Source organism: Ursus americanus, chromosome 26 (genome assembly GCF_024610735.1).
Source record: "Ursus americanus isolate L20-20 chromosome 26, mUrsAme1.1.p, whole genome shotgun sequence".
Classification (NCBI taxonomy): Eukaryota; Metazoa; Chordata; class Mammalia; order Carnivora; family Ursidae; genus Ursus; species Ursus americanus.
The window spans coordinates 44,519,877-44,543,302 of NC_142152.1; the positions used below are offsets into that span (position 1 = coordinate 44,519,877).

The window sequence follows — 23,426 nt, forward strand, 5'->3', positions numbered from 1 at the left end:
CTGCCTCTGATTCCAATCCATGGACTTTCCAAGGGCCGCACAGCTCTGGAACCGGAAACCGGGAGGGCAGGGAGGGGGCACTGACCCCTCATCTTGTCTCTGTCCGGGGCCTGGGAAACCAGTAGCTCCTCTCCTGCACCAGGGCCAGCGGCCTATCCGCAGGGTCACTGCTATTTCTGCCAAAGGGGAGAGGTAATTATAGCTCAGCTCCTGCCAGCTGGCCAAGCTCTGCACCTTGCTGAGGGGCCTGGGGCGGGGACGCCGGCTGGCCACAGACGGGCCCCACAGGCTGCCGGCAGCAGCTCCAGACCCCAGCAGCAAGAGGCTGGACAGGCCCGGGACCGCCTCTCCAGGGACCCCGAGGTCGGGCCAGCACTGCACTGAGCCACTCTCTCTGGAGGACGCCGCAGAGCCTGGCTTCATGGCCCAGGAGGAGCCAGGTGAGGGCCCAGCTCAGGGCGACAGGGAGAAGCTCACTTCCCAGGTGGGACGAAGCTGCCAGAGGTGCCGGCAGAAAGCCTGCCGCGGGCGGGCAGCCAGAGCGCACTGCGGGCCTGGACAAGGACTGGGGGGCTTATCATCCCGTTCACCTGGGACATGGCCTTTCAGTGCTAAAATGGGCACATTCCCAAGCAAACCAGGGCCGTCAGTGACCCCAGAAGACCCAGGCCCCTCTGAACCTCATGTTTTGTCTGAAAAGTGGGGGTGGTGTGCAATCACGGAGACACAAGTCCCTGGCGCTCTGAGCCCTCCCTCAGCAGCCTGGCCTGACATGAGGGCCCTGCCTGAGCCCCGGCCATCTACGGGGGAGGTGGGAACTTGGCCAGTTCCCACCACAAAGCTGGGGTGCAAGTCTCTACAAATCCGCCTGGCGGTGAGCCGAGCGCTGTCCTTTCGGAAGCCAGGAGTCTTGTCAGTTCGCAGGGGCTGTGGCCAGGACGGCAGGGTCGGGCACGGACACCAGCAAGCCTTCCTCAAAGGCCCGGGGGTCCTGCTGAGGGCGGGTCTGCGCAGTCACAGCCAGGCTGAGCGGGGAGTGGGGTCTACTCTGGTCACACAGCCCAGGCCACAGCATTTGGTTACCCTCAGGGAATGCCCTTCTCTGAGCTGACTTGATCAGAAGGAATCTCCCTTCTGGCCCACCGTGCACATGGGTCACACTTCCAACTCAGAACACAGCATTTATTGGGCACCTACTGTGTGCAGGCCCCTCTAGGACGGTTAGCACATTGTCTCCATCTTCACGGCGTGCTGGATGGTGGGCATAGACCGCCACTCTACAAGGGGGCCTGGAACTCGGGGTGAGTGACCTACCTGGGTACCCCTGGGGCCAGGGTCTAGGCTAGAGTCCACCTGCTCCCTTCTGCCTGGGGCTCTCAAGGCCAAGATCCCCCATTCTAGGGCATCCCCCTGCACCCAGCAGACACCCAGCCATCACCCTGACCTGCTGTTGCCCCATGTCCGGAGATGTGGGGGAGTGTCTCTGGAGACTGCCGGGACAGCTCCTGGTCCCCATGCCCCCAGCCCCAGGCAGGCGCCTAGGCAAGCCCAGTGAGCAGTGGTCAGCCAGGGGGTGGCCCCCAGGGGTTCTCCTCTTGCTCAAGTCAGAAATGTGTGTTATCTGGGCAGCTGCCAGCCTGCTCTGGGTTGTGAGCGCTGGGCTGGGGGCAGCCAGCCCTTCCTGGGGACCCCTTCCCATTGACCCTCACTCTGCCCCCCACCCTCCTGAGGGGAGGCTGGCATGGGAGTGTCCATGGCCTCCTGTCCCCTTCTCCAGCTGGAAGAAGGTGTAGCATGCATCTTGTGGCCTCAGCAACCCCCACACACACTTAATTCAGAGGAGCTGCTCAGGGGAGGGGGAGGGCAAACACTACACAGGGCCACCAAGCCCCGTGGTGACCGCTTCCTCCACAGCCAGACTGTCCAGAGGCCACTGTCCCACAGCTGTAATGGAAACTTCTCTGCTGGCCTGTGAGCCACAACAGCTCCGGTTCCCACCCTGCTCAAGGCTCTGACCGCCAGCGGACTGGGGGCCGGGCAGCTGGGCAAGTTCACCCGGGGCTGTGGCACCTGCAGGAGCCCAGGGGGGCCGGGGCGGTGCACGTGGGTCTGTGTGTGGTATGTGCTCATATGGGGGAGGCAATGTGAGTGTGTATGTGAGTGTGCACAGGGCGGGGGGAGGGGCGGCTGTGCACGGACGTGGTGTGTGAACAGTGGGGCTTATAGCTCCGGCCTCTGCTGGGCGAGGTCCAGACGTGGTTCTCCCAGCTGCACCAGCCCGGGGGGCCCCTGGAGGAGGGGTCGCCAGGACAGGTGAGCAAGACGAGCCCAGCCTGGGGCTCTGGGGCTCAGGCTCCAGACCGGTCGGGTCAGGAGGAGACCCTCAGCTTCCCCAGGACTAGAGGACTCCCGGCAAGCAGCTCCATCCCCTGAGCCCCAGGGTTCTGTGGGTGAACAGGCACAGTGCAGGGTGTGAGGGGTGACAGGGAGCAGGCGTGGGTGCTGACCCGGCTGCCGGCCACCCGGTCACAGCTCAGGAAGGCTCCCTCCCCGTTCAGAGCTGCACTAGGTGGGGTCTCAGAGGGACCCCTGGTGGCGTCAGATGGGGACGTACCAGCAGGCAGTGGGTGGTCGGTGGGCAGGGGGGCGAGCGGGGCACAGAGGTGTGATCAGCCTGGCCCGGGAGGAGGTGAGAAGCCTACCGGGTGGCATCACAGAGCGATGGTAGGACGGGTGGCCCGGCCCTGGGGCTTGGTGCTATCGGAGGCAGTGAGCCAGGCGGGAGCTGGCCCAGCCTGCCTCGCACCTGCCTGGTGGCTGGTGGGAGAGGTGTGCAGAGCCGGGGCTGGGGGGGAGTGGGGCTGGGCTGCTGAGCTGGGCTGCAAAGGCTCAGCCTCCGTGGGCCAGGCCCCATGGACGGTCAGGGCTCTTGTGGACGCACGGCCTTGGCCAGACCTGTGCTCCTATGAAGGAGTGCAGGAGAGCCTGAGCTCCACCCCGCCCCCGCACCCTGACCCACCAGGCCTGGAGCAGGAGCTCTGGGGAAGGCCCGGGGCAGGCCCTGAGCCCCAGGCGCCCTTGGCCCACCTCTGCCTGGCAGGCCCAGCCAGGTGGGCCCCCACCCAGAGACAAGGCTGGGCAGGCTCAGGCTGCAGCGACCACGTTCCCTACCCCCAGGGGGAGGCAAGTGTCCCCTCAACAGAGGTGAGAGGCTGTTGTCCGAGAAGCCCTGCCCTGGGGCGTGTCCTCCATGGGTGGGGAGGTGGTGACACTCCACAGGCCCCAGGCCTGAGCTATTTTCCGCCCTTTATCACCCATCTGTCACGAGCGGCCTCAGAGTGGAGGGCACTCCTGTTACATGCTGTTGCTATCTCCCCACTCCTGTGCAGGGCCCTGCCCTCCAGCCTGGGGTGGGCGGCCTGCCCGGTGGCTGGAGGGGGTCGGTGGGGGAGCCGGGAGGCGGTACCAAGACCAGTCCTCGCCTCCTCCTGCACCGCAGGTGGGGAGACTGAGGCCTGGGACAATCATGCTGTTGAGAAAGGACACTGAGCCATAGCAGGACAGAGCCCGGGACTCAAGCCAGCGGCAAAGGCCCCCACTTCCGCTTGGAGGAAATGACATTTAAGGGGAAGCTGGAGCCTGAACAAGGCTGCAGAGATGGGGGTAGACCGGCAGGGCAGGGACAGTGGGTAAAGGGGAGGTGGGGGGAGACCGCCCGGCCGCAGACGGGGACCCAGGCAAAGGCACATGGCCAGGGAAGGCCCGGGGCTCCCGAGGGCCGCCTGGGGGGAGCGCAACGTCCTCACGCGGGCAGATGGGCCCCAGGCTCTGTGCCCGAGCAAAGCCACTCTTTCCCTGAGTGACTGTCCCAGGCTCACTCTGAGCCCCTGACACACATAGCCGTGCTGCCCTCACCGGGCCCACGGAGGAAGTTGCTATTGTGGTCCCTATTTTCAGCTGAGTAGACTGAGGCACAGAGAGCGTAGGAGGCCTGTCCAAGGTCACACAGAGTCACACGGAGCCCGTGATGAAGCTGGTGGGACCCACTGGGCTGCACCAGAGCCATGGAGACACACACGAACACACTGCACACACACATATGCACACAGGCATTCACACTCAGACACACGCATGCACACGGCATACACCCACATGCTTGTGCAATACACACCCCACACTACACTCACATGTGTCCACGTACATGAGCACACTCCTGCACCTATGTGCAAATAGCCATGCACACTCCTATATGTGTGCACACGCACGCACACACACACTAAGGTGTGCGTGCAGTTGCCCTCACATATACACACAAGCACACACAGACATGCTCACACATATATGCATAGGGACACATGCTCACAGGCACACGCACATGCACTGCACACACGTGCACACACTCATGCTTACATGCACGTACACATTCGTGCTCACATACATTCACACGCACTCATCTCACACCTGCTCACACACGTGCACACACTCGTGCTCACACACATGCTCACAGGCACGGACACACACACACTCGTGCTCACACGCATGCACACACTCGTGCTCACACGCATGGACATGCACACACTCGTGCTCACACGCATGCACACACTCGTGCTCACACGCATGGACACGCACACACGTGCTCACACGCATGGACACGCACACACTCATGCTCTCACACATGCACACACTCGTGCTCACACGCATGGACACGCACACACTCGTGCTCACACATAAGCGCACATACACGTGAGGCACGCACACATGGTGCTGTCCCCAGTCCCGGGGGGAGGGGGAGGTGCTGCAGGCTCCCAGCTGGGTGCTGCCCTGCAAGCCTCTCCAGGCCTGTTTCCTCACCTGAGAGGTCAGCAAGTTCTTAAGAGAAGCCACCCTCCCTGCCGTGTCCCCCTCCCTGGGCCCGAGGCTCCTTCCCTGACTCTGTTTGCAATAAAAACCTGACGCTGAGAAGGAGAAAACTGCTCCCTTAGAAGTAATTGAAGCCGCCCGGCTGCGGAGTGCAGACATCATTACCGGGCTCTGCACGGCTGGGACACTGACACCTGCCAGGGCCGAGGGGCACAGCCACCCTGGCATCTCCCCAGGAAGACTGTAGCGGGGCCCTGCTCACCGCTCGAGGCCGCCTGCCCCTGGGGGCACCCTGATGGCACCATGTAGGAGATGGTGTGGGACCCTCACCATCAGCCCCCTTCTCAGCCCTGGGCACGGGGTGGACATCCTTAGAGGACAGAAGCCAGGGACGCTCCTCACAAAACCCAAACTTCGCCATGTACAGGGGGCATAGGGATGTCCACCAAGGACCCCAGACCAGGGAGACCCAGAGGAGCCTGGGGCTGAGGATAAGGTGGGGCTGGTGGCGCCCATGCCACCCCCAACTCATCTCGTTATCCAGGGGGAGGGGCAGAGATGCCCCTGGTGTCTGCGTGGCTGGGGAAGCCCCGGCCTCGATTTACCCACATGTACACTGAAGAGGGTGGGCCCGTCGCCCCCACGCAGGGCCCTCGAAGGACTCATGCTCAATGCTCAGCTTTGCCTGCACGGGTGCCTGGTGCGGTCTGTGCCCACAGCAGGACCGGGGGAGGTCTCCACAGTCAGGAACCCTTCAAAGGTGAAAGAGAATCCACCAAGAGGGGCCGCAGTCAGGAAGGACGGGTGCTTGGCAATCACAGGTGGACGTGGGGGGGGGGCGCCACCTTACACCTAATAAGAAAGCAAGTTAAACCTGGGACAGGGCCCGAAGGAGAGGCGAGAGACAGAGACAAAAGAGTCTGGGCGGGCCCCACCAGCTCCAGCCCCTCGCGGAGCGGAGCACGAGACCCTCTGGAGCAGCCTTCCCAGCCCCAAACAACGCCCGGCCCTGGACCCCTTCCCTCACACCCCGGAGTCTCCCCGACATGACCTCAAAGCAGTGCAGGTGATGTAACAGAACACATACTCCCTGAGCACCCAGCACCGAGGCCGGTTACAGAGGACAGCCCCGTGGAACGTGGCACAGCCACAAGAGCTGGCAATGGGGGACACTGGCCGCTGGGGAGGGAGCAGGGAGCACCGTACTGGGAGCACTAGAAGGAAAGCCGCGTCTGCTCCTGGGCAGGGCAGCAGGAGAATTCCCCTCCATCTACTCCTACCACTGCTGTTCATGCAATAATGTCTCTGCTTCTCTAGGACCATGTCCCAATAAATGAGGACTGCAGGGCGAGCCTTGAGCCCCGACTCCCAGCCAGACACGCGACATCGCACCAGGAAGAATGAAAGGGCCGCTCCAAGCTCGCCGATACCCAGGGCAGAGAGGGTAAGGCTGGGTCCCGGACAAGCCCTGAACCCAGGGTCTCAAGGCCAAGTGCACCAGGGTGGGCCACCTGGGCTCCCGCTGGGGACAGGGAAGGGGGAGCACAGGCAGGAGGCACGGTCCCTGTCCTTGCCCTGAGCTGTCCCGGCCCCAGGAACCCCGGGAGAGTTAATTACCAGGGTGGGGATTTGCGGGTTGGTGGCTCTTTAAAGGTTTGGTCTGGCAGAGAGGGTCGGAGGCCGCTAGGGGGCACATGGCATGCCCAAAGGTGCAAGGCCAGGGCCAAGGCCAGGGGCACAGCATGCAAGGGCAGGGAGGGTGGGCCAGGAGAGAGCACAGGCGAGGCAGAGGAAGCAGGAGCCATGCGGGGCTCTGGAGCAAGGCAGCAGCAAGTCTGGATGCTTCCCTAGCAAGGTCACCTTGCAGCCCAGGGAGGAGGGTGTGCGAGTGAGGGACGGTGGAGAGAGGAAGGCCAGGCCAGGGCAAAGTGGAGACCAACTTCAGACCTGAGCCCCCACCTCACCTCTGTGCTCACTGCCAGGCCGGTGGCAGGCCACAGACACAGGCGTCCCAGCCACACTGGGCACCCAACCCCAGGACTAGGTGGGTCTCACGTCCCCCAGAAGGCCAGCAGCAGGTTCTGGTGGTTGAGGCCTGCCAGTATCCATTCAAAATGGGTGTACTCAGCTCAGAACAGCCTGCTGTCCCCATTTTATAGATGGAAACACTGAGGCTCAGAGCAGTCCAGCAACTCCACATTCTAAACTCGGTGTGGGCGGAAGGGCAGCACCGGGCGGGCACCTGTGCCCAGGCTCTGTCCCTCCCCAGATCCCTCACCGTGTCCACGGGTGAGTGACAGAGACCCGCTGTGTGACACAAGCCAGGCCCTGACCTCGGACAGGCCTGACTCGGGGCCCGGCCTCCTTCCTGGCTCCCAGGCACAGAGGAGATCTGGGGGCCCAGTGTTCCAGGATTCAGTGAGGTTCTGTGCAGACGGCTCAGACAGGAAGACGGCTACCATTACCACCATCGTCATTATTATTACGGATGCCATCAGGGTTGGTGGGGGCACGGCCTGGGCAGGAGCCTCGGGTCTGTGCGGCCATGAACACGGCCATCCGATTGTGCTGGCCAAGGCCGCAGGGAGCCTGGCCGGGGCACCTTGTCCCCAGCCCCCTGGGGGTTTACTTCTGCCCGCTTCCCTCTGCCTCCCACCCCCACCCCAGGAGGGCGACAGGAGGTGCCCCCCCTCCATCCTGAGGCGGAGCCGGCCGGAGCACGGCGGCCACAGCGCCGAACCACAGAAGACCTCGAGGCGTGTACGGTTCCAGGAGCCCCTGGAGGTGGCCGTCCACTGTAAGAACAGAGCGTGGCAAGCAGGCGCCGGGCCAGGCCGGGGGGGAGGGGGGCGCATGTCCCAGGACCTCACAGAGGGCCATCTGGAGGGACCGCAGCCACCTGTCCTGTCTCTAGACAGAACCCCAATAAAACCCTGGCCCACGGCTTAGGCTGGACACAGAGTAACGGTCAACAAAACAGTAACTGGCAGGAAAAAACAAATCAGAGCTGCCCAAATTGCGACTGTCCTGGAGGGAAAGCCAGTGGGCAGTGTCCCCAGCACGCGCCCACTCTTCCCTCCAGCCCTGCGAGCCTCCCTCTGCCCTTCAGCTCCTCCTGCTGCCCCACATCTGCGTACTTCACTGCCCACCTCCCAAATTCTCCCAGCCCCGGCCGCAGGTCCTGGGGTCCCCCTGCCCCAGGGCCCCTCCCTGCCACCCACCCTCTCCTCCCCTGACCCCTTCACTCCTGCTCCAGCCCTGCCCATGGGACCAGCCCCTGTATCAGCTAGCTATGCCATGTAACAAATTACCACAGACTTAGAAGTTTCGAGCAGCCCACGTCTATTACTGCAGTGACCCTGTGGGTCAGGGGTCCAGGCACAGTGTAGGTGGTCCTTGGCTCAGGTCTCCCAAGGCTGCCATCCAGGTGTGGGCTGGGACCGCCTCCCAGCTGAGGTCTGGGGTCCTATTCCAAGCTCACAGAGCTGTCTGCAGACTTTGTTTCCTGTAGAAACCACAGCGGTGCACCTCCAAGACCAGCAGCAGATCCCCTCTGACCTTCAGACCGTCTTTCTTAAATAGCTTGCCTGATGAGGCCAGGCCCACCCAAGATAATCTCCCTTTTGATGGACTCAGAGTCAGCTGATTGGTGTTTGCCTGTCAGCTGCAGAATCCCTTCCACTTTGCCTTATTCTGTTGGGTAGAAGCAAGTCACAGGCCCCCACTCAGGGGAGGATGACATTAGAGGGGTAGCAATCACGGGGACGTCTTAGATCCTGCCCACCACAGCCCCCAAGCAAGGTACTTCCTGAGACCTGCTGGGTTACGGGTAAAACTCATGCCCAGCACCTGTGAGTGTCTCTCTGGATGGCCAGCCCTAAACGTCCAGTCCAGTCCTCAACTCCTCTCCCGACGGCCCATGCTGCTCACGGGGCTCCTGACACCTGCTCTTCGCGCCCATCCCTCCTGGGCTCAGTGCTCGCCCCCACACACATATGGCTCTGCACCCCCCCCCCAGGAACCTCTCAGCGACCCTGGAGGCAGAGACTCGGCGGGGGGGGGAATTGGGGCCCAGGTGGTCGGGGGGCCATCTGGGGCCCCCCAGTGCACTGTGGGGGATGGACAGGAGCAAGCGTCCTGCCCGGCCCTCTCCCAGGGCCAGCCCCTATGGCCCCTCCCCAGGACCCCTGCAGGCTCCTCCCCCAAGCCACCGCGGGTCGGGTCATCGAGCTCCCACAGGCTCTGAGAGCAGTACCCAGCCTCCCCATTCTGGCTGCCTGAGCCTGAAGCCGTGAGGTGGGGGGGGACCCCTGGATGGCGCCCAGGCTGGCTGGCCAGGGGGGCGTGGACCTCCCACATGTAAAGTGGGGTGGCTGTATCTGACTCGGCCCATCTCCGGGTGCTTCACGGGGTGGCCGTGCAATGCGAGGTCCTGAGAGCGCTGGGCAGGGAGGCAGCATGCACCCCAGGCGGGGGGCCCTCTGTGCCCAAACCCCTCTCCGTTCTCCTTCCCAGATATCGCCAGCAGGGAGCCCACCACCACCACCACCAGGGGTGAGTCTGAACCTTCGCCCCCAGCCCCACACGCCGTGCCCAGGCCACCCTCGCCACACACACCCCCGGTGGCTGCAGCAGGGCCCCCCGCCCTGGCAAGGCCACTCCCTCAGCCAGGGTCCCTGACATCGTGCCCCTCTGCGGTCACTCCCCCTTACTCCTTCCAAGAGGGCGGGCGCCGGGCACAGCCAATGGGAGGCTCTTTCGCAAGGAAGCCACCCAACACTGGCAGAGGCCCTGGGCAGGAATGGGGGTGCCCCATGCCCCATGGGGACCATGCAAGGCACCCCAGGGACCCACCCTGAAGGGGCCCACCGTCGGGGTGAGCCTTGCCCTGAGGGGAGGGAGGAGGGAGGCCCACCGGTCCTCACTGTGGGGTGGGTCCTGCGGGCAGGGGCTCATCCGGGTCCCCCTCCGCCCCCAGCGCCCCGCCGGCCCAGGCCCCGAGGCAGCTCCCTGCTCCTGCAGCTGTCCGTGTGTGTCCTGCTGGTGCTGGTGCTGGGTCTGTACTGTGGCCGAGCCAAGCCCGTGGCACTGGCCCTTGAGGACCTCTGGGCCCGGCTCCTGGTCCTTGGCCTGCACCTCAGGCACGCGGCCCTCACCTGCTGGCGCTGCCTCCTACAGCTCTGACCCGTGGCCCCTGTGGTGCAGGGCAGGAGGCGGGAGCCCCAGGTCAGGTCGGAGGGCTTCCAGCCCGCTCTGCAGCAGCACGTGGCCCCACCCCCTCCAATCAGGGCCCCTCTTGCTGCATCTGTCGGGGTCCACTGTGAGGTTTTATTAGAAAGAGAATTCCACACACACTTCGGCCCCCCCGAGAGACCCCCAGACCCTCCCTCACCCCCATGGGAACCCTCCGTACCCTTGGGCCAGGCCTGGATGTGGCCACACGGAGCCCGTTGAAGACAGGGACAGGCCCTGTATCTGTGGGGCCCCTCGGAGGTGACACTGCCTTTGCTGCTTTGGGCTTACGGGGCCTGGACCTCAAAACCCCGTTGAAACAGGCGGTCTGACTGTCAGGGTGGGGCCCTCCCTCCTGAAACTGCACACAGGGCAGGGGGCCTGGCATCTCCCCTTGTTGGTGGTATTGGGGCGCTAACCTCTGAGCCCAAGTCTGACTGCTCCCCGGGACCCCAAGGCCTCGGAGACCCTCCTGTGTCCTGGGGGGAAATATGTGTTGCCCCTCCCAGATGTCCACCTGGGAGGGGCTGAGAGGGAGCTCGCTCCGCCCGGACCCCGCCACCTTCGGAGCGCAGCCGTCTGTGCCTAGACCCCAGGCTGCACCGCACACCAGCTGCAGGGCCTCTGTGTCCCATGACTGTGTGCAGACAGCGTGCCACCGCTGGCGTGGCGAGGCCATGCGGAGACATGGCGACAAACTCCAGGAGCCCCCCGGACCCTGCATGGAGGGGGACGCCTGAACAAAGCAGGGAGGCCCATGGGCAGACACCAGGAGGGACTGCCAGGAAGACGCCATCTCCCCCAGCCACCTGCAGACAAATACCCGTGGGATGGCCAGGGCTGTGCTGCCCCCTCCCGGGGTTATACCCTGCACACCCATCCCCACTACCGAAGTGGGGTCACACTGATTTTCTATTAAAACACACTGCCACCCTTTTTATTAGTCTGGGGGTTTTTACCCAAAGGATGGATATAGGGACCAATTTTCTTGGCTGAAGCAGAGGTGGGGACACAGGGGAGCCTTCCCTTCTGGGCCTCAGTGGCTGGGGTGGTGCTTTCCAGGGTTCGGGGTTTGGGAAACCCCAAGCAGGGAGCCCAGTGGAGAGGAGGGGGCCTGTCTCCAGGAGCTGCAGCCTCCAGGGGGCCCTGTTGGGGGGGATCCAGGCCCCGGCCCTCGCGGACCCTCCGGCTGGTTCTAGCGTGACCAGGGTGGTGACCGCCACCTCCGGCACCAGCCCAGCCCTCCCCCGGGACCCCACCTCATCTCACCCCCACCCCCTGAAGAGGACAGGCAGGTTACTGTCCCATATTCCAGACAGGGAAACTGAGGCTCAGAGAGGTTGGGTCATGTGCTCGAACCCATGGGGCAGGCGCAGGCCTCGGGCTCAGCCCCGTCCAGCCCTGACCCCGTCTTGGGGAAGCCCTGCCCCAGGGCTCTCAGCCAAGGGCCGGTCTCTGCAAAGACTCCCAGCTCTGGAGGGTCCGCAGACACGAGCCTTGGCTTCGGGCAAGATGCTGCTTGGCAGGTGCGCCACGACCCTGACACGTCCATCCTCGCGCCTGGGGGCCGCGGCAGGAGCGGAGCCCCCGGAGCATGCGCACACGTGAGGGCACCGCCGCGGGAAGGCCTGGCCCGGATGCCGGTCAGTTCTGAAGCTACAGCGACAAACACGGGCAGGCCTTTACACCTCAGCAGGGACGAAGCCCAGAAGCCGGGAAGAGGAAGGCGGAGGAGGGTGGGGCAGGGACGGCGGCCCAGAGTCCACACCCCAAGCTCAGGACCTCTGTGTTTATTTTGACTTTGAGGAATAGATACACTTAAGTGGAAGAATCATTACTTTCCATTTCGTCAGAAGTAGAATTAAAACAAAGACATCCCACAGCGGCTGGGAGAAGCAAGGTACCACCGCAGAAGCGATGCTGTGGCCCCATCTCAGGAAGCCTGGGGCCGGCCCCTGCCCTTCCTGTCCTGCCCCGGGGTCCCCCCGACCCCCGCCCACTGCAGGGCACACAGCTCAGTCCTATGAGCCAGCGCAGGGCCCAGCTGTCCCTTCCTGGGAAGGCCCCGGGCATGGATGTCTGCAGGTGCCAGGTGCCGCCAGCCTGAGACAGACCGTGCCAGCGACCACCCCGCCCTGCAGGTGACACTGACAGGTGAGCACGGTGGCACGCCTCTGCCGGCCTGAGCGAGGAGCCCCACACGGCTCTGAGCAGCCCCTGAGTGGTGGCTGCCGAGGGCACACCCAAGCCTGCCACGGACTCTCAGGCGCAAGTCCACGTCCTGACCCTGCTCCTTCCTCCCGTGGCCTGGCTGCTTCCTGCAAACAGATTGGAGCTCTCCGGGGCTGGACAGGCTCCCCACAGCTCGTGCGCGAGGGCTGGGGTGAGACCAGATGTGCCGGGCACCTCAGTTCTGCCAACACGACTCGTCCAAGGACAACTCCCTCCCCCGCCTGGCGCTCTCGGCCAGGCCCTGGGGCCAGAGAGCCTCCGGATGCCCGGAGCCCCATCCACCTGGCCCGCTGACAGCGATCTCCGCTGACAGCCCCCAGCTGAGCGGCCTCTGTACAGGCGACCTGCGGCCCCTCTTCCCTGGTCTAAGCGGCCCGCCCTATGGGCACCTCGATCCACGCCCAGATCCACGGCCTCTGGAGACCCTGTGCCCCACGTGGGAGAGCAAACCAGCCTCTAGCCGCGAGGCGCGGACGTGGGGAGCCAGGCCTCTCCTCCCCTGGAGGGTGGGGGGCAGCAGGAGGGTCAGCCTGGGAACAAGAAGGGCTCACTGAGCCCAGGGCAAGGACTTGGAGGACTATGTGAAGAGGCGGAAGCTGGCGAGCCCGTGAGGACGGGGATCCACAGCCGAGCAGCCACAGGTGGCTCTCCCTGAGCTCGGGGCCCAGCGCCCCTCCCCCAGACCCTCTCCTGCCTGTGTGGATGGGGTCGTGCCCTCTGGGGCCTTCAGTGCTTCGGACACCATCAGATGGTAAGGCAGCCCCTCCACTGGGGTGCCAGGGGCACTGGGGGCATCCCAGGGGGTGAAGGTACTGAGGAGCTGCTGTGTCCTCACCCGCTCCGATCTCTGCTCTCACCTTCCGGTGCACGCACGCACACACACACACATGCTCATATGCACACTTGTGCACACGCACACATTCACACTCGCAGTCTTATGCACACTCACATGAGCAGCTCACACATTCACACGCTCACACACCCTTCCCACGCAGACTTACACGCATGTGCACACCCTCATATCACACGTACACCTTCACACACTCACACGCACATGCAGACACCCGCAGTGGCACCTGCCCTGTCCCTCCCTCCCTAGGAGGTGGGGCGCCCCCCAGCCCATGTCCCCACCTCCCCCACCTCCCCACACTGTGAGACACACGTTGGGGCCACCCGGGGCTCCCCCAGCCAGTCCTGTGGCACCAGGCGCGGCTCCCAGCTCTGACACCACACCGCTGCCAGGACAACCACACAGCCACCACCTGACTGCGGGCAACACCACTGCCCCTGTGCTTTCAATGCTGAGACCTGCCCGGCCACCGGGGGCCACAGAGCAGAAGCACAGGGAACTCAGCCCTGCGGCAGGGGTGGGGGAAGCGCTGGGCCAGAAGGTGGGGAACACGCGGCAGGGCGGCTCCCTCCTGCTGTCGGCCCCCTGCTCCCGGGTCCCACACACTGCTCAGGAGCAAGGGACGAGAGTGATGAGTGGCCATCACGGGTCGGGGTCACTCTGCGGACACGGGCTGCTGCCACAGGATCAGGCACAGAATCACATCTGGGCAAGCAGGTGTGGAGACGGTGTCTGGCCAAGGCAGGACCTGCAAGCCTTATGGCCAGAGGCGTCCAAGAGCGTGGATGCCCCCGCCCAGGCTCTCCCGGCCAGTGCCCCGGGACAGGCGTGCTGCGTGTGCATGAGGCCCAGACGAGGCCCCGCAATCTCTGTGCATCCGTCTGAAGGCCGGCGCCCACCCCAGTCAATTGCCACGCTCCAGGTGGGAATGGGGTGCTTGGGTGAGCGGGGTCACTTACGTCTCACAGTGCCGAGGGGAGACATGCAAGGTGAGGTGCAGGCGGGGCCAGGCAGAGCCCCCAGCCGCTCCCCTGGGTGGAGCCGCGAGCCCCGAGCAGGGTGGGGGGCGTCTGGGGCCAGGCTCCCCTGCCCACACCTAGATGACGGCGCTCTTCTCCTCTTGGAAGGAGGCGCGGGGGACCGGCCTGGCCAGCAGCAGCTCCTTCTCATGGACCAGGCTGTCCAGCAGGTCCTCCTGGCGGTAGTTGCGGTAGACTTTCAGGAAAGCCAGGATGGTGATGGCCAGCCAGGCCAGCCACGAGGCCCAGAGGCCAAACTGCACAGAGGGCGGAGGCAGGGTCAGGAGGCCACCCAGACCCATCGTCCACCTCCCCGTGCACTCAGCCACCTGCCCCAGGGAAAGGTGGGACCCGCCTCACCCCCTTCCTCACACAACCATCCCTTCCTGGCATGTGGCGGTCAGCCCTCTGCCCCCCAAGCAGTGCAGGGCTTCTGGGGACTCTGGCCACCCTCGCCCCTGGCAGCCCGGCCCACCCAGCTCCATGGAGAGCCCGTCCATAACACAGCCTCCTCCAGCCGCTGGAGCAAACTGACCTCTAGCTGCCGTTACCAAACAGCTGAAGGAGAAACAATTTAATCAGAACCTGGCCCAAGCCACATTAAACGGATTCTCGTTGGGGGCTGCTTGTCACCAGACTCAGCTCACGCCTTTCTAGTCTAATTGGCGCAAATTAGGGCTGAAGCATTTTCCACTAAATTTTCGTGAAGGTGTCTCCAGCAGTTTCAGCTCATCTCAGCAAAGAACTTGCGGACCCACCGGGTGTCCAGCCCCCTAGAGGGCTCCTCTCCGTAGGACGAGTCCTCAGACTGACCACTGGCCAACGTGAGCCCTAAGAGGCTGGTGTGGGGTCCAGAAATGGACCAGGATGCTAGCAAGCCCTGCTCAGTGCTGGAGGCAGCCAGCCCCACCTGGGCACCCCTCGCCAGTGACAACTGCTTGGACACAGATGCAGATTTTGGGAAACAGGCCTTACGGAACACTAACAAATCCTGACACGCCTGCATCCCAGCAAACAGGGTCCCCAGAGATGCACCTGGAGAGCAGGGAGCGAAGCTCACACGAGGGCAGGGCAGGGAGAGGAGCTGTCCCCCCACAGCAGTTGGGGGTGGGCTCCCGCAAATTCACAGGCTGGATCCCCCCACGGCATTCCTCAGACACTGCATCAGCTTCCTCTGGCCAGGGAACAACCGCAAGCCCTCCAGCATTTATCAGAGCACGCCCACTTGGTGCCAGGACCAGAATCCAAGCTCCCTGCCCTGGCACTGCAGACCCAGGACCTGGTGCCTAGTTTCCTTTCCACCTAGCACAGAGCCACGCCCTCAGCCCCTGGACCTCACTTCTGCAGTTAGCTCACCTGTCACCTCCTCTTAGGATGCCCCATGCCTCACCCCTCTCCACATCCACCTGCAAGAACCCCCACTCAGTCTCCGAAGTCCAGGAACACGCCTCACTCAGCTTCATCTCCTCTGCCTGGCACCAAACTCCCCTGGATGAGGGTGTTGGGAGGAAGGCTGTGCACTCAGTGAACGTTCAGCAGTGAATGGACCCCTCCCCAACAATGCATGCTTCCTGCCCTACCTGGCAGCCCCTCCTACCAGAACAGCCCAGCCTATCAGAACAGCCAGGCCTATAGGAACAGCCAGGCCTGGGGCGCCTGGGTGGCTCAGTCCTTAAGCGTCTGCCTTCAGCTCAGGGCGTGATCCTGGAGTCCTGGGATCAAACCCCACATCAGGCTCCTCCGCTGGGAGCCTGCTTCTTCCTCTCCCACTCCCCCTGCCTGCATTCCCTCTCTCCCTGGTTGTCTCTCTCTCTCTGTCAAATAAATAAATAAAATCTAAAAAAGAACAGCCAGGCCTATCGGAGCAGCCCCGCCTACCTGGCAGCCCCTCCTATCAGAACAGCCCCGCCCATCTAGCAGCCCCGCCTACCTGGGCGATGGCAAACTGGTCATAGAAGGCAGAGTTGTCCACGCTCAGCTCCAAATTGATGTCCTGGAGCTCTTCACAGCTGAAACAGCAAGACACGGGGTGACAGGTGACGCTGGGACACGGAACACCAGGCGCGGCACGCACCCCAAAGGTGAGGCTGCTATCCTGGCCCCAAAGGCCTCATCCCTGACCCCCTCCAACTGAAAGCTTCTGCTCACACTCCTCCCCATCCCTATCGCTGTCTTCCAAACCCTTCAGGAGCAAACCCAGCTCAGGACTCCACAGCCCACCTCTGAAAGCAGCACAGGGCGGGATCTCCCGGGCCTTGCTATGTGGTCATAGCTGGCTTCCAGGACCCAGAGCACACTGGGCATCTGTCCCCCAGCCCGATCCCCCCCCCGGGGGTGCAGGGGCCCTACTTTCACGTGGAAGGGGCACTGACATCAAGGGGGAAGGCACTGGCCAGGTGTGCACAGGTGGGAGCCCCAGGCAGGATGAGCAAAACCTCAGGCTCAGAAGGGACTCATGCCCCAGGACGTCCTCTGGGGGCAGCGGGGGTGGGGCGGGGCCCAGGCCCACCTGTGGGGCACAGTGCCCTTCTCCGTGATGGCGTCACACCACATGGTGAAACCCACGCTCACGATAGTGCTGGCAATGAAGACGAGGAAGACCACGGAGGCGCTGACCAGAAGGCTCAGGAAGGCATAGAGGAAGGAGCTTGAGCAAAGGACAGGAGAAGATGGTCACTGTGTGCCACGACCAACACCCCAGCAGGGCCGGGAGACAGCTGGGACTGGCCACTGGGGTGAGGGGCCATGCGGGACCACCGGGGACCACTTTCCCCTCCCTCACTGTGCCTCACCGCGAAGTCCAAGCCCAGCCTCCCAAAGGCCTGGAGCGGCAGCACTGGTCAGCACGGCCTCACAGAGGAAGCAGGGCCAAGATCCAAGCCCAGGGCCATTGGCTTCCAGCGCACTAGGACCAGCACCCTTTCCAGGCCATTTCCCCACCTGGGTGCCCTGAGGCCCTGTGCCCACATGGTCATCAACGCTGCTGGCCTGGACCTGCATCAGGGGCTTGCGGAGTGACCCTGCTCTCATCTCTCCTCGGAAGCCTAAAAGGCCCAGCTGCGACCGGGGTGGGGATGTGGGTAGCGCAGGAGGCAGGGCCACGAGGATGGAGCTCACCCCAGGTCCACAGGGACACAGCCCCACTAAGGTGCCTACACAGGACACCAGTGTTTGCTCTCTGGAGGCACGGGGGCATGCGGCCAGAACACAGCAGCCCACCCCACCGGACGCCCCTGCCCCAGCACCCCGCCATCTCCAAATCACCTCCCCTCCTGCACGGGAGGCTTGGTCTGGCCTGGCTGAGCCTGGGTGCATGCGGGGGGACATGCAGGGTGAGGAGACAGGGACCCCCACCTGTGGGGCCCTAGCAGGGGGCGCCCTCAGAGGGGACAGCAGCACCAGCCACCCCTACTGCAGTGGACATCTGTGCCATCAACACGTCGAGTCCGAGGGGTGTGACGGACCAACACTGGCTTCACCGAGAGCTGGGGCCTCAGCCAGGAAGCAGCACAGCCGCTGTCAGAGGCCGTGACTGGGGCCGGGGCAGAGCTCCACGCACCGTTCATTTCGCATTTGTTCATCCGTTCACCCACCAAGCACTTTCTGAACACCCACCCTGTGCTGGGCCCTGAGGACAAAGAAATATCCGTGCCCAGTCCCGCCCCCGGCAGGCACCCCAGCCACGGGCAGGCAATAAACTGAGGTCACACCACCACACAGACGTGGGACGGCCGCCGAGGCTGGGGGCTTGAGCAGGAGGCAGGAGGGGCGAGGCTGTAATCCCAGAATCACACCAGAAAAGGCGGGAGAGTGGGGCCAGCCAGCGTGTTCATACTCGCGCTCACACAGACGCACGCGGGCCTCGACCAGAGGTGGCAAAGTGAGAACGTGTGCCAGTGCGCTCAGCACCACGGACAGATGCCCCCACACCGAGCTGAACCGGCCACCCTCACTCAGGGCCAGGACTGCTGGCTCCGCATCAAGGTCCCGCACGTTTGCTGCCCAAGCCTCCCTGTGCTTGATTCCCAGTGCTGCCTGAGCCGGCCAGGTGTTTGGCGGGGGGGCTCTGGACCCCTGCCCACACCAGATTACCCGAGAGCTGCTGATTCCCACTCTCTGCAGATCATCACCCCTCCATTCTCCGCCCGAGGGGCTGGCCCAAGGAGACCATGGCAGTGACCCCTCTCCCAGGCTCCCGGCTGAGCTCAGCCAGTGTGGACGCGGCAGGTGCAGGGGGTGGAAGGAGAGGAGGTGGGTGCTCAACCCCAGGCCCCTCCTGGGGGATGCCTCGATGGCTGTCCCTCTACCAAAAGTCAGCAGCCCCCTCCGGGCAGCCCCGCAGCCAGAGGGGGTGAAAGGGCCATTGCAGGGCCCACACCTGGCCCACATCCTCCTGTCTGCCAGCCGCCCTCCTTGGCTTATTCTTACTTGGGCGAGCCATGTTTCCAGCTGGGACCCTGACGGGCCAACTCTGAACAGCAAAACCCACCTGACCTGGGTGCTCTGAATAAGAGGTCGGGGCCTACTGTTATGAAGAGGGGTACGTGGTGGTCTACCCCACCTCCGAGGTTGTCACCAGGCAGAACAGGGTGTCAAATACGGCCCCTCTCTTTGCCAGCTGCGTGACCTTCAGCAAGTTGCCCCCTAGGCCTCAATTTCTCCCTCTGTAAATTGGGTAGCAGGAGCCCCCCACTGGGTCACTGTGGAAACTGAGGGAGCTTATGTGGACAAGGAACAGAGAGCGATAACCACAGGGGTGTTGCTCCTGAGCATGGACTCCCTCCCCAGGACAGGCCTCCACCCATCTCCGGAACCCTGACCTGCCGTGCCTGGAGATGCCTGCGTGGGGCTGGGCCTGCGGCCACAGGAGACAGAAGTGTGGGGGCAGGGTCAGCAACCCGATACCTGGAGACTGTGGGTGGGGGGCAGCTGAGCCCCCTGCGGGGCAGCGTGAGGCCAGGCAGGTCAGGGGAGTCCACTCCCAGGAGCTAGTAATGCTCTAAGGAAAGCAGAGGTTACCGGAGGCTACACCTCGACTTTGGATGCCCCCCTCACCAGCCGAGGAGAACGGGGTGGTCGCAGGGAGACCAGGATGGAGCTTCCACAGCAGAGCAAAGAAGCCGCCCGCCCTCGGCACAGGTGGCCAGATCACTGGGATGGGGTTCCCCAGGTGTCCTCCACCTGCGAACAGCCTTCCGCTGTCCCACCAGGCACCCTGCCCAGTGGGTGCCCAGCATCCTGGATGAGCAGCCGCTGCCCCCAGGAGGCCCCCCTAGAGGCAGGAGGGATGGCCAGGGTGCAGAGGACATGCTGGCCAGGCAACCGCCCCACCTCACATCCTCTCCCTCTCATGGGAGGGGGCAGCAGGCCCCACTTCCGTACTGGATTCTAGAGAGGCACGCCAGTGGCCTGCTGTTTCCTGTGTGGCCAGAACCACCCTCAGGGAACCCCCAGCACAGCCTGAGACACACACCCCCACCCCCATCCCGAGACCTGCCCCTCCAGCCCTCAGCGGGGCTGACAACACAACCTCCCACAGCCAGAAACTCCGACTGTCTGCAGATTCCAGCAGCATCCTTATTATACAGGCACGATTTGGAGTTCTCCCCCATGACAGGAACATGGAGTCCCCATCCCATAAGCCAGGGAAGACTGGAGGGGCTGCGGTCATCCCCCCAACAGCCTCCTTCTACCCCCCAAGTTCATTTCTGGTCCGTTTCCGTGGAACCTGCCTGGGCTTCAGAGAGTTTTGAAGAATTGGGTGTGTCCAGAGCCTCGCTGGGCCCAGCCCCCCAGCGCCCACAATGCAACCCCCCTCCCGCTCCCCAAGGACCCACAGGGCAGCAGCCAAACCACCAGAAAGGCCAGCACACACAGGGTTAACGCCATCTTTCTCACTGCCTCTCAGGGTGCCGGCCTGGATGTGCCGTCTCCATGGTGACCGCTATCCCAGGGCTTCCTGGGAGCGATCTGAAGGCTGGGGGACATGTGTGGGCAGGCAGATGGGTTGTTTTGACCCGTCGCTCCCCAGCCGTCAATCACGAACGCAGCCACCTGCACACTCCAGGGCTCAGCGCACTCAGGCAGAGCTGCCCCAGGCCCCCAGCCTGTAACCTACCCTCAGGTCACCCACGCACCTCCAGCCGGAAGTCCCCTGGAAGCCACAGGTGCCACTGAGTCACACACCCGTTCCTTTCGCCCTGTCTGCTCCTGGGCACAAGCTGTCTGGGCCTCCACTTTGCCCAGGGACACACCCTACACGAGGAGGGAGCTGGCACCACGAACAGGGTCTGACCCAGGCCCTGGGGACCCAGCCATGAGCCCCTCACACAGACCAAAGGGTCAGGCTCTGCCCTCACTCTTGGGGGCCTCCTGGCTGGTCTCTGCGGCCAGACTCAAGAGAATCAGGGGGTGGGGCCCTCTAGAACTCCAAGTCGGACAGCAGCACTGATGTCCCTGATGCGCCGGACACCCTGAGGGCCCTCGCCATCCCACCAGCTTGCTCTAACGGCCCTTCTGAGCCTCCGTCTGTCCTGAGCCCCCACTGACCCAGCACTTGCCTGCCTGCTGAGCTGGGATTGGCTTCTCCAGTTCCCATCTTGCCTGTGGCTGCAAGAGGCAGGCCCAACCTTTCTGGGGGTCCAGGACTTGCTGACACAGCCAGCCTGCAGGGCTGACCCCTCGGCCAGACTGTGGACCTGCACACCTCTGGGCTGGGGAGTTCGGGCTGTGAGGCAGCAGACCTGACAGGCAGGCATTTTTCTGTCTTCTTTCAACAAACACTAATTTGTGACTCCCAAGCTCAGCCCTGGGCACACAGAGAGAAATGAGGTGCACGCCTGCCTTGGGTCCATCCAGCCCAGGGTCCCCTCAGATGGAGGGCCACCCCTGGATATCCATGGGAGCTCTGGCCCAGCCCTAACACCAGACCAGGATAAGGGGTTGGCACCTGGACAGATGTCGCAGCTGGCTGGCTGCCGAGTGCACCTTGTCCCTATAAGACAAGTGGCCCAGAGGTGTTCAGGGTCTAGCTGGTAAGGACCTGGAAGGTAGGGCCAGCCTCCGTGGCTCAGTGATGTGAGATTCTAGAGTTCCAAGAGACCCCCAGAGATTGGGAGTGGGGGGGGGGTGGAGCTAAGAGGCCCAGAGCCTTCGAGAAATGTGTCCTGGTCATTTCCCACAAATTGGGCAGCAAATTTAGGAAGTGTAGTAACAGTGGTTTCTGTCTTCTCATCTTACAGCTGTAAGATGGGGTCTCTTGAGGCCACTTGTCTTATAGGGAGAAGGTGGAGGGATGGACATGAGCTGATGGCCAAACCATGGCCCCCACATGGCCTGTGCCCACTGCCCTCAGCTTCCCAGACTGAAGGGACCTCAGCTACCCTACCCTGCTGACCGTTCCGGTCCTCTTCACCCTGCCACCCTTGTTAATCCTCTCTGTCCATGCCCAAGCCAAGCTGAGGGCTCTCAGGAATCCCCACCTGACTCCCTGACCCACTGAGACCCTCAAAGCAATAGCTTATCTCTCAGGTCCCTCAAAGAAGAGAAAAGCCCCCTAAAAACTGCCAACAAATGATGGATGGGGGACAGGGTGGGGCAGGGTTTGGGAGAAGGCCTGGATTTCCCCTGTGGATGTGAGGCCAGCGAGGGGCAGGGGCGGGTGAGGGTGGGTCCACAGGAGGCCCCAGGGGTAGAAGAGCATGGAAGGCTACAGGCTGAGCACCCCGGGTGAACCACACCGCTCTCTCACAGAATTGTGCCAGGGCGGGGAAAGGTGAAGAGGAGCACAGAGACCAGGAGGCAGGGGGCCTCGTGGCCATGCTGCTCCCTGTCTTGCGCCCCCAGCCAAGCCCATGGGACTAGAAAGGTTCCCTCTGGCCTTTGCCCCGCCATCATCATCCTTCCCAGGAGGAGGGGGTGGGGATGAGGAGAGGACTCCCCAGTTTGCCTTGTCAGCCATCTGCCTGGCCTGGTCCTTCCCTGCACCTGGAGGGGGGCCCGGCCCAGACCCACTAGTGGCTGCGCCTGAGCCGGCAAGCAGGGGAGGGCCCAAGTTCGCTCAGAGATGACAATGCAACATTTGCATCCCAGGGGCGGAGGTGGTAAGAAGCGGGAGGTGACGCACACTTGGGGAGGAAAGTACTGGTCTTGTCGGAGCCCCGGGTGCCCTCATGGTCCCCGGGTTCTGCGTAGACAAAGGGCAGTTTGCATGGAGGCGGTGAGCACCGAGGGTTGATATTTTTGGGCCTCTGAGCTCCCCCCTCCCCAGGGAAGAAGGAGGGACTCCTGCTCTTCCTTAGGGGAGGACGGCCTAGGGGCGCTGCGGGCTCCTAAGGGGCGCGTGCCCGGCCTAAGGGCTGCGTCTGATGAGGCCGGGCGGCTGCCAGGCCCCCACTTACCCCTCGTGTCCCTTGCAGAGGAAGAAGAGCGTGCGCCAGGCGTGCGCGGCGGCGAGCAGCAGCGAGAGGAGACTGGCGAGCAGGCTGAAGCGGCAGGCGGCCGGCGGGCCCCACTCCTGCACGGTGAAGCGCTCGCGCTCCTGCACCGTCAGGTTGGCGCTCAGCCACATGCCCTCGGTGAAGAGCAGGCAGCGGCCGCGGAAGTCGTGGCCGTTCTCGGACAAGGGCACCACCACCACGAAGCTGAAGAGGAAGGCCAGGAAGTAGCAGACGCACTGCGCGAAGAGGAAATTGTTGAGCGCCATGGCTGGCCCGGGAGCGCCGAGGAAGAGGCTGGCGGAGGCCGCGGGCCCGGGCAGGCGGCGCGTGGCGCGGGGCGCGGGCCTGGCCAGGGCCGCGCGGGAGGCTGCGCAGTGGCGGCGCCGGCGGGTCCTGCGCGCCCCGCCCGGGACGCGTGCGCAGCGGCCGAGAGCGGGCGGTGCCTGCGGTCAGCACCGCGGACAGCTCCCGGAGGGCGGGCAGGGCAGCGGGCCGCGGGGGACCGCGCGGGGTGTCCGCTGGGGAGGGGAGGCACCCATGGAGGCGCGGAATGGAAACGCAAGCGGGCACCGGAGTGTGGCTAGGTGGGCGTATGGAAAGTCGACTCTGCCATTAACGGTACTAGGAGGGACCCGTGTAGCTTCACATAGGCTGCGTTTGTCCCCAGGCCCCCGTGAGCCTGAAAGAAAGGAGGCTGAGAGGTCCGGGAGGGACGTGTCCAGGAGGCCCCCAGTGCTGGCGGGGAGTGAGGTTGCAGTCCAGGCCGGAATGATTCTTTTGCAGGGCTCTGGAGTG

The 23,426-nt window shown here is 63.9% G+C and overlaps 2 protein-coding genes across 2 annotated transcripts; one reads left to right on the top strand and one right to left on the bottom strand.

The window, feature by feature from the left end:
- The first annotated feature begins 250 nt into the window (after positions 1 to 250).
- On the top strand, positions 251 to 11,028 carry C26H14orf180 (chromosome 26 C14orf180 homolog). Its single transcript, XM_045776201.2, has 5 exons — positions 251 to 440; positions 6,178 to 6,304; positions 7,528 to 7,657; positions 9,376 to 9,414; positions 9,839 to 11,028. The coding sequence occupies exons 2-5, from the start codon at positions 6,194 to 6,196 to the stop codon at positions 10,042 to 10,044; spliced, it is 486 nt and encodes a 161-aa protein (XP_045632157.2). The 5' UTR covers positions 251 to 440; positions 6,178 to 6,193; the 3' UTR covers positions 10,045 to 11,028.
- A 2,446-nt stretch (positions 11,029 to 13,474) lies between these two features.
- Positions 13,475 to 22,967, bottom strand: TMEM179 (transmembrane protein 179). Its single transcript, XM_045776198.2, has 4 exons — positions 22,593 to 22,967; positions 16,703 to 16,840; positions 16,124 to 16,202; positions 13,475 to 14,450 (listed from the first exon to the last, which is right to left on the bottom strand). The coding sequence occupies exons 1-4, from the start codon at positions 22,895 to 22,897 to the stop codon at positions 14,271 to 14,273; spliced, it is 702 nt and encodes a 233-aa protein (XP_045632154.1). The 5' UTR covers positions 22,898 to 22,967; the 3' UTR covers positions 13,475 to 14,270.
- Between the last annotated feature and the right edge of the window lie 459 nt (positions 22,968 to 23,426).

Excerpts from the sequence above, each read along its gene's own strand:
- C26H14orf180 (XM_045776201.2), top strand. The coding sequence starts at position 6,194 with ATGAGGACTGCAGGGCGAGCCTTGAGCCCCGACTCCCAGCCAGACACG. Across the intron at positions 6,305-7,527 it reads CGATACCCAGGGCAGAGAGG|GAGGGCGACAGGAGGTGCCC; the intron begins GTAAGGCTGGGT and ends CCCCCACCCCAG. Across the intron at positions 9,415-9,838 it reads CACCACCACCACCACCAGGG|CGCCCCGCCGGCCCAGGCCC; the intron begins GTGAGTCTGAAC and ends CTCCGCCCCCAG.
- TMEM179 (XM_045776198.2), bottom strand. The coding sequence starts at position 22,897 with ATGGCGCTCAACAATTTCCTCTTCGCGCAGTGCGTCTGCTACTTCCTG. Across the intron at positions 16,841-22,592 it reads CTCTGCAAGGGACACGAGGG|CTCCTTCCTCTATGCCTTCC; the intron begins GTAAGTGGGGGC and ends CCTTTGCTCAAG. Across the intron at positions 16,203-16,702 it reads AAGGGCACTGTGCCCCACAG|CTGTGAAGAGCTCCAGGACA; the intron begins GTGGGCCTGGGC and ends TTGCTGTTTCAG.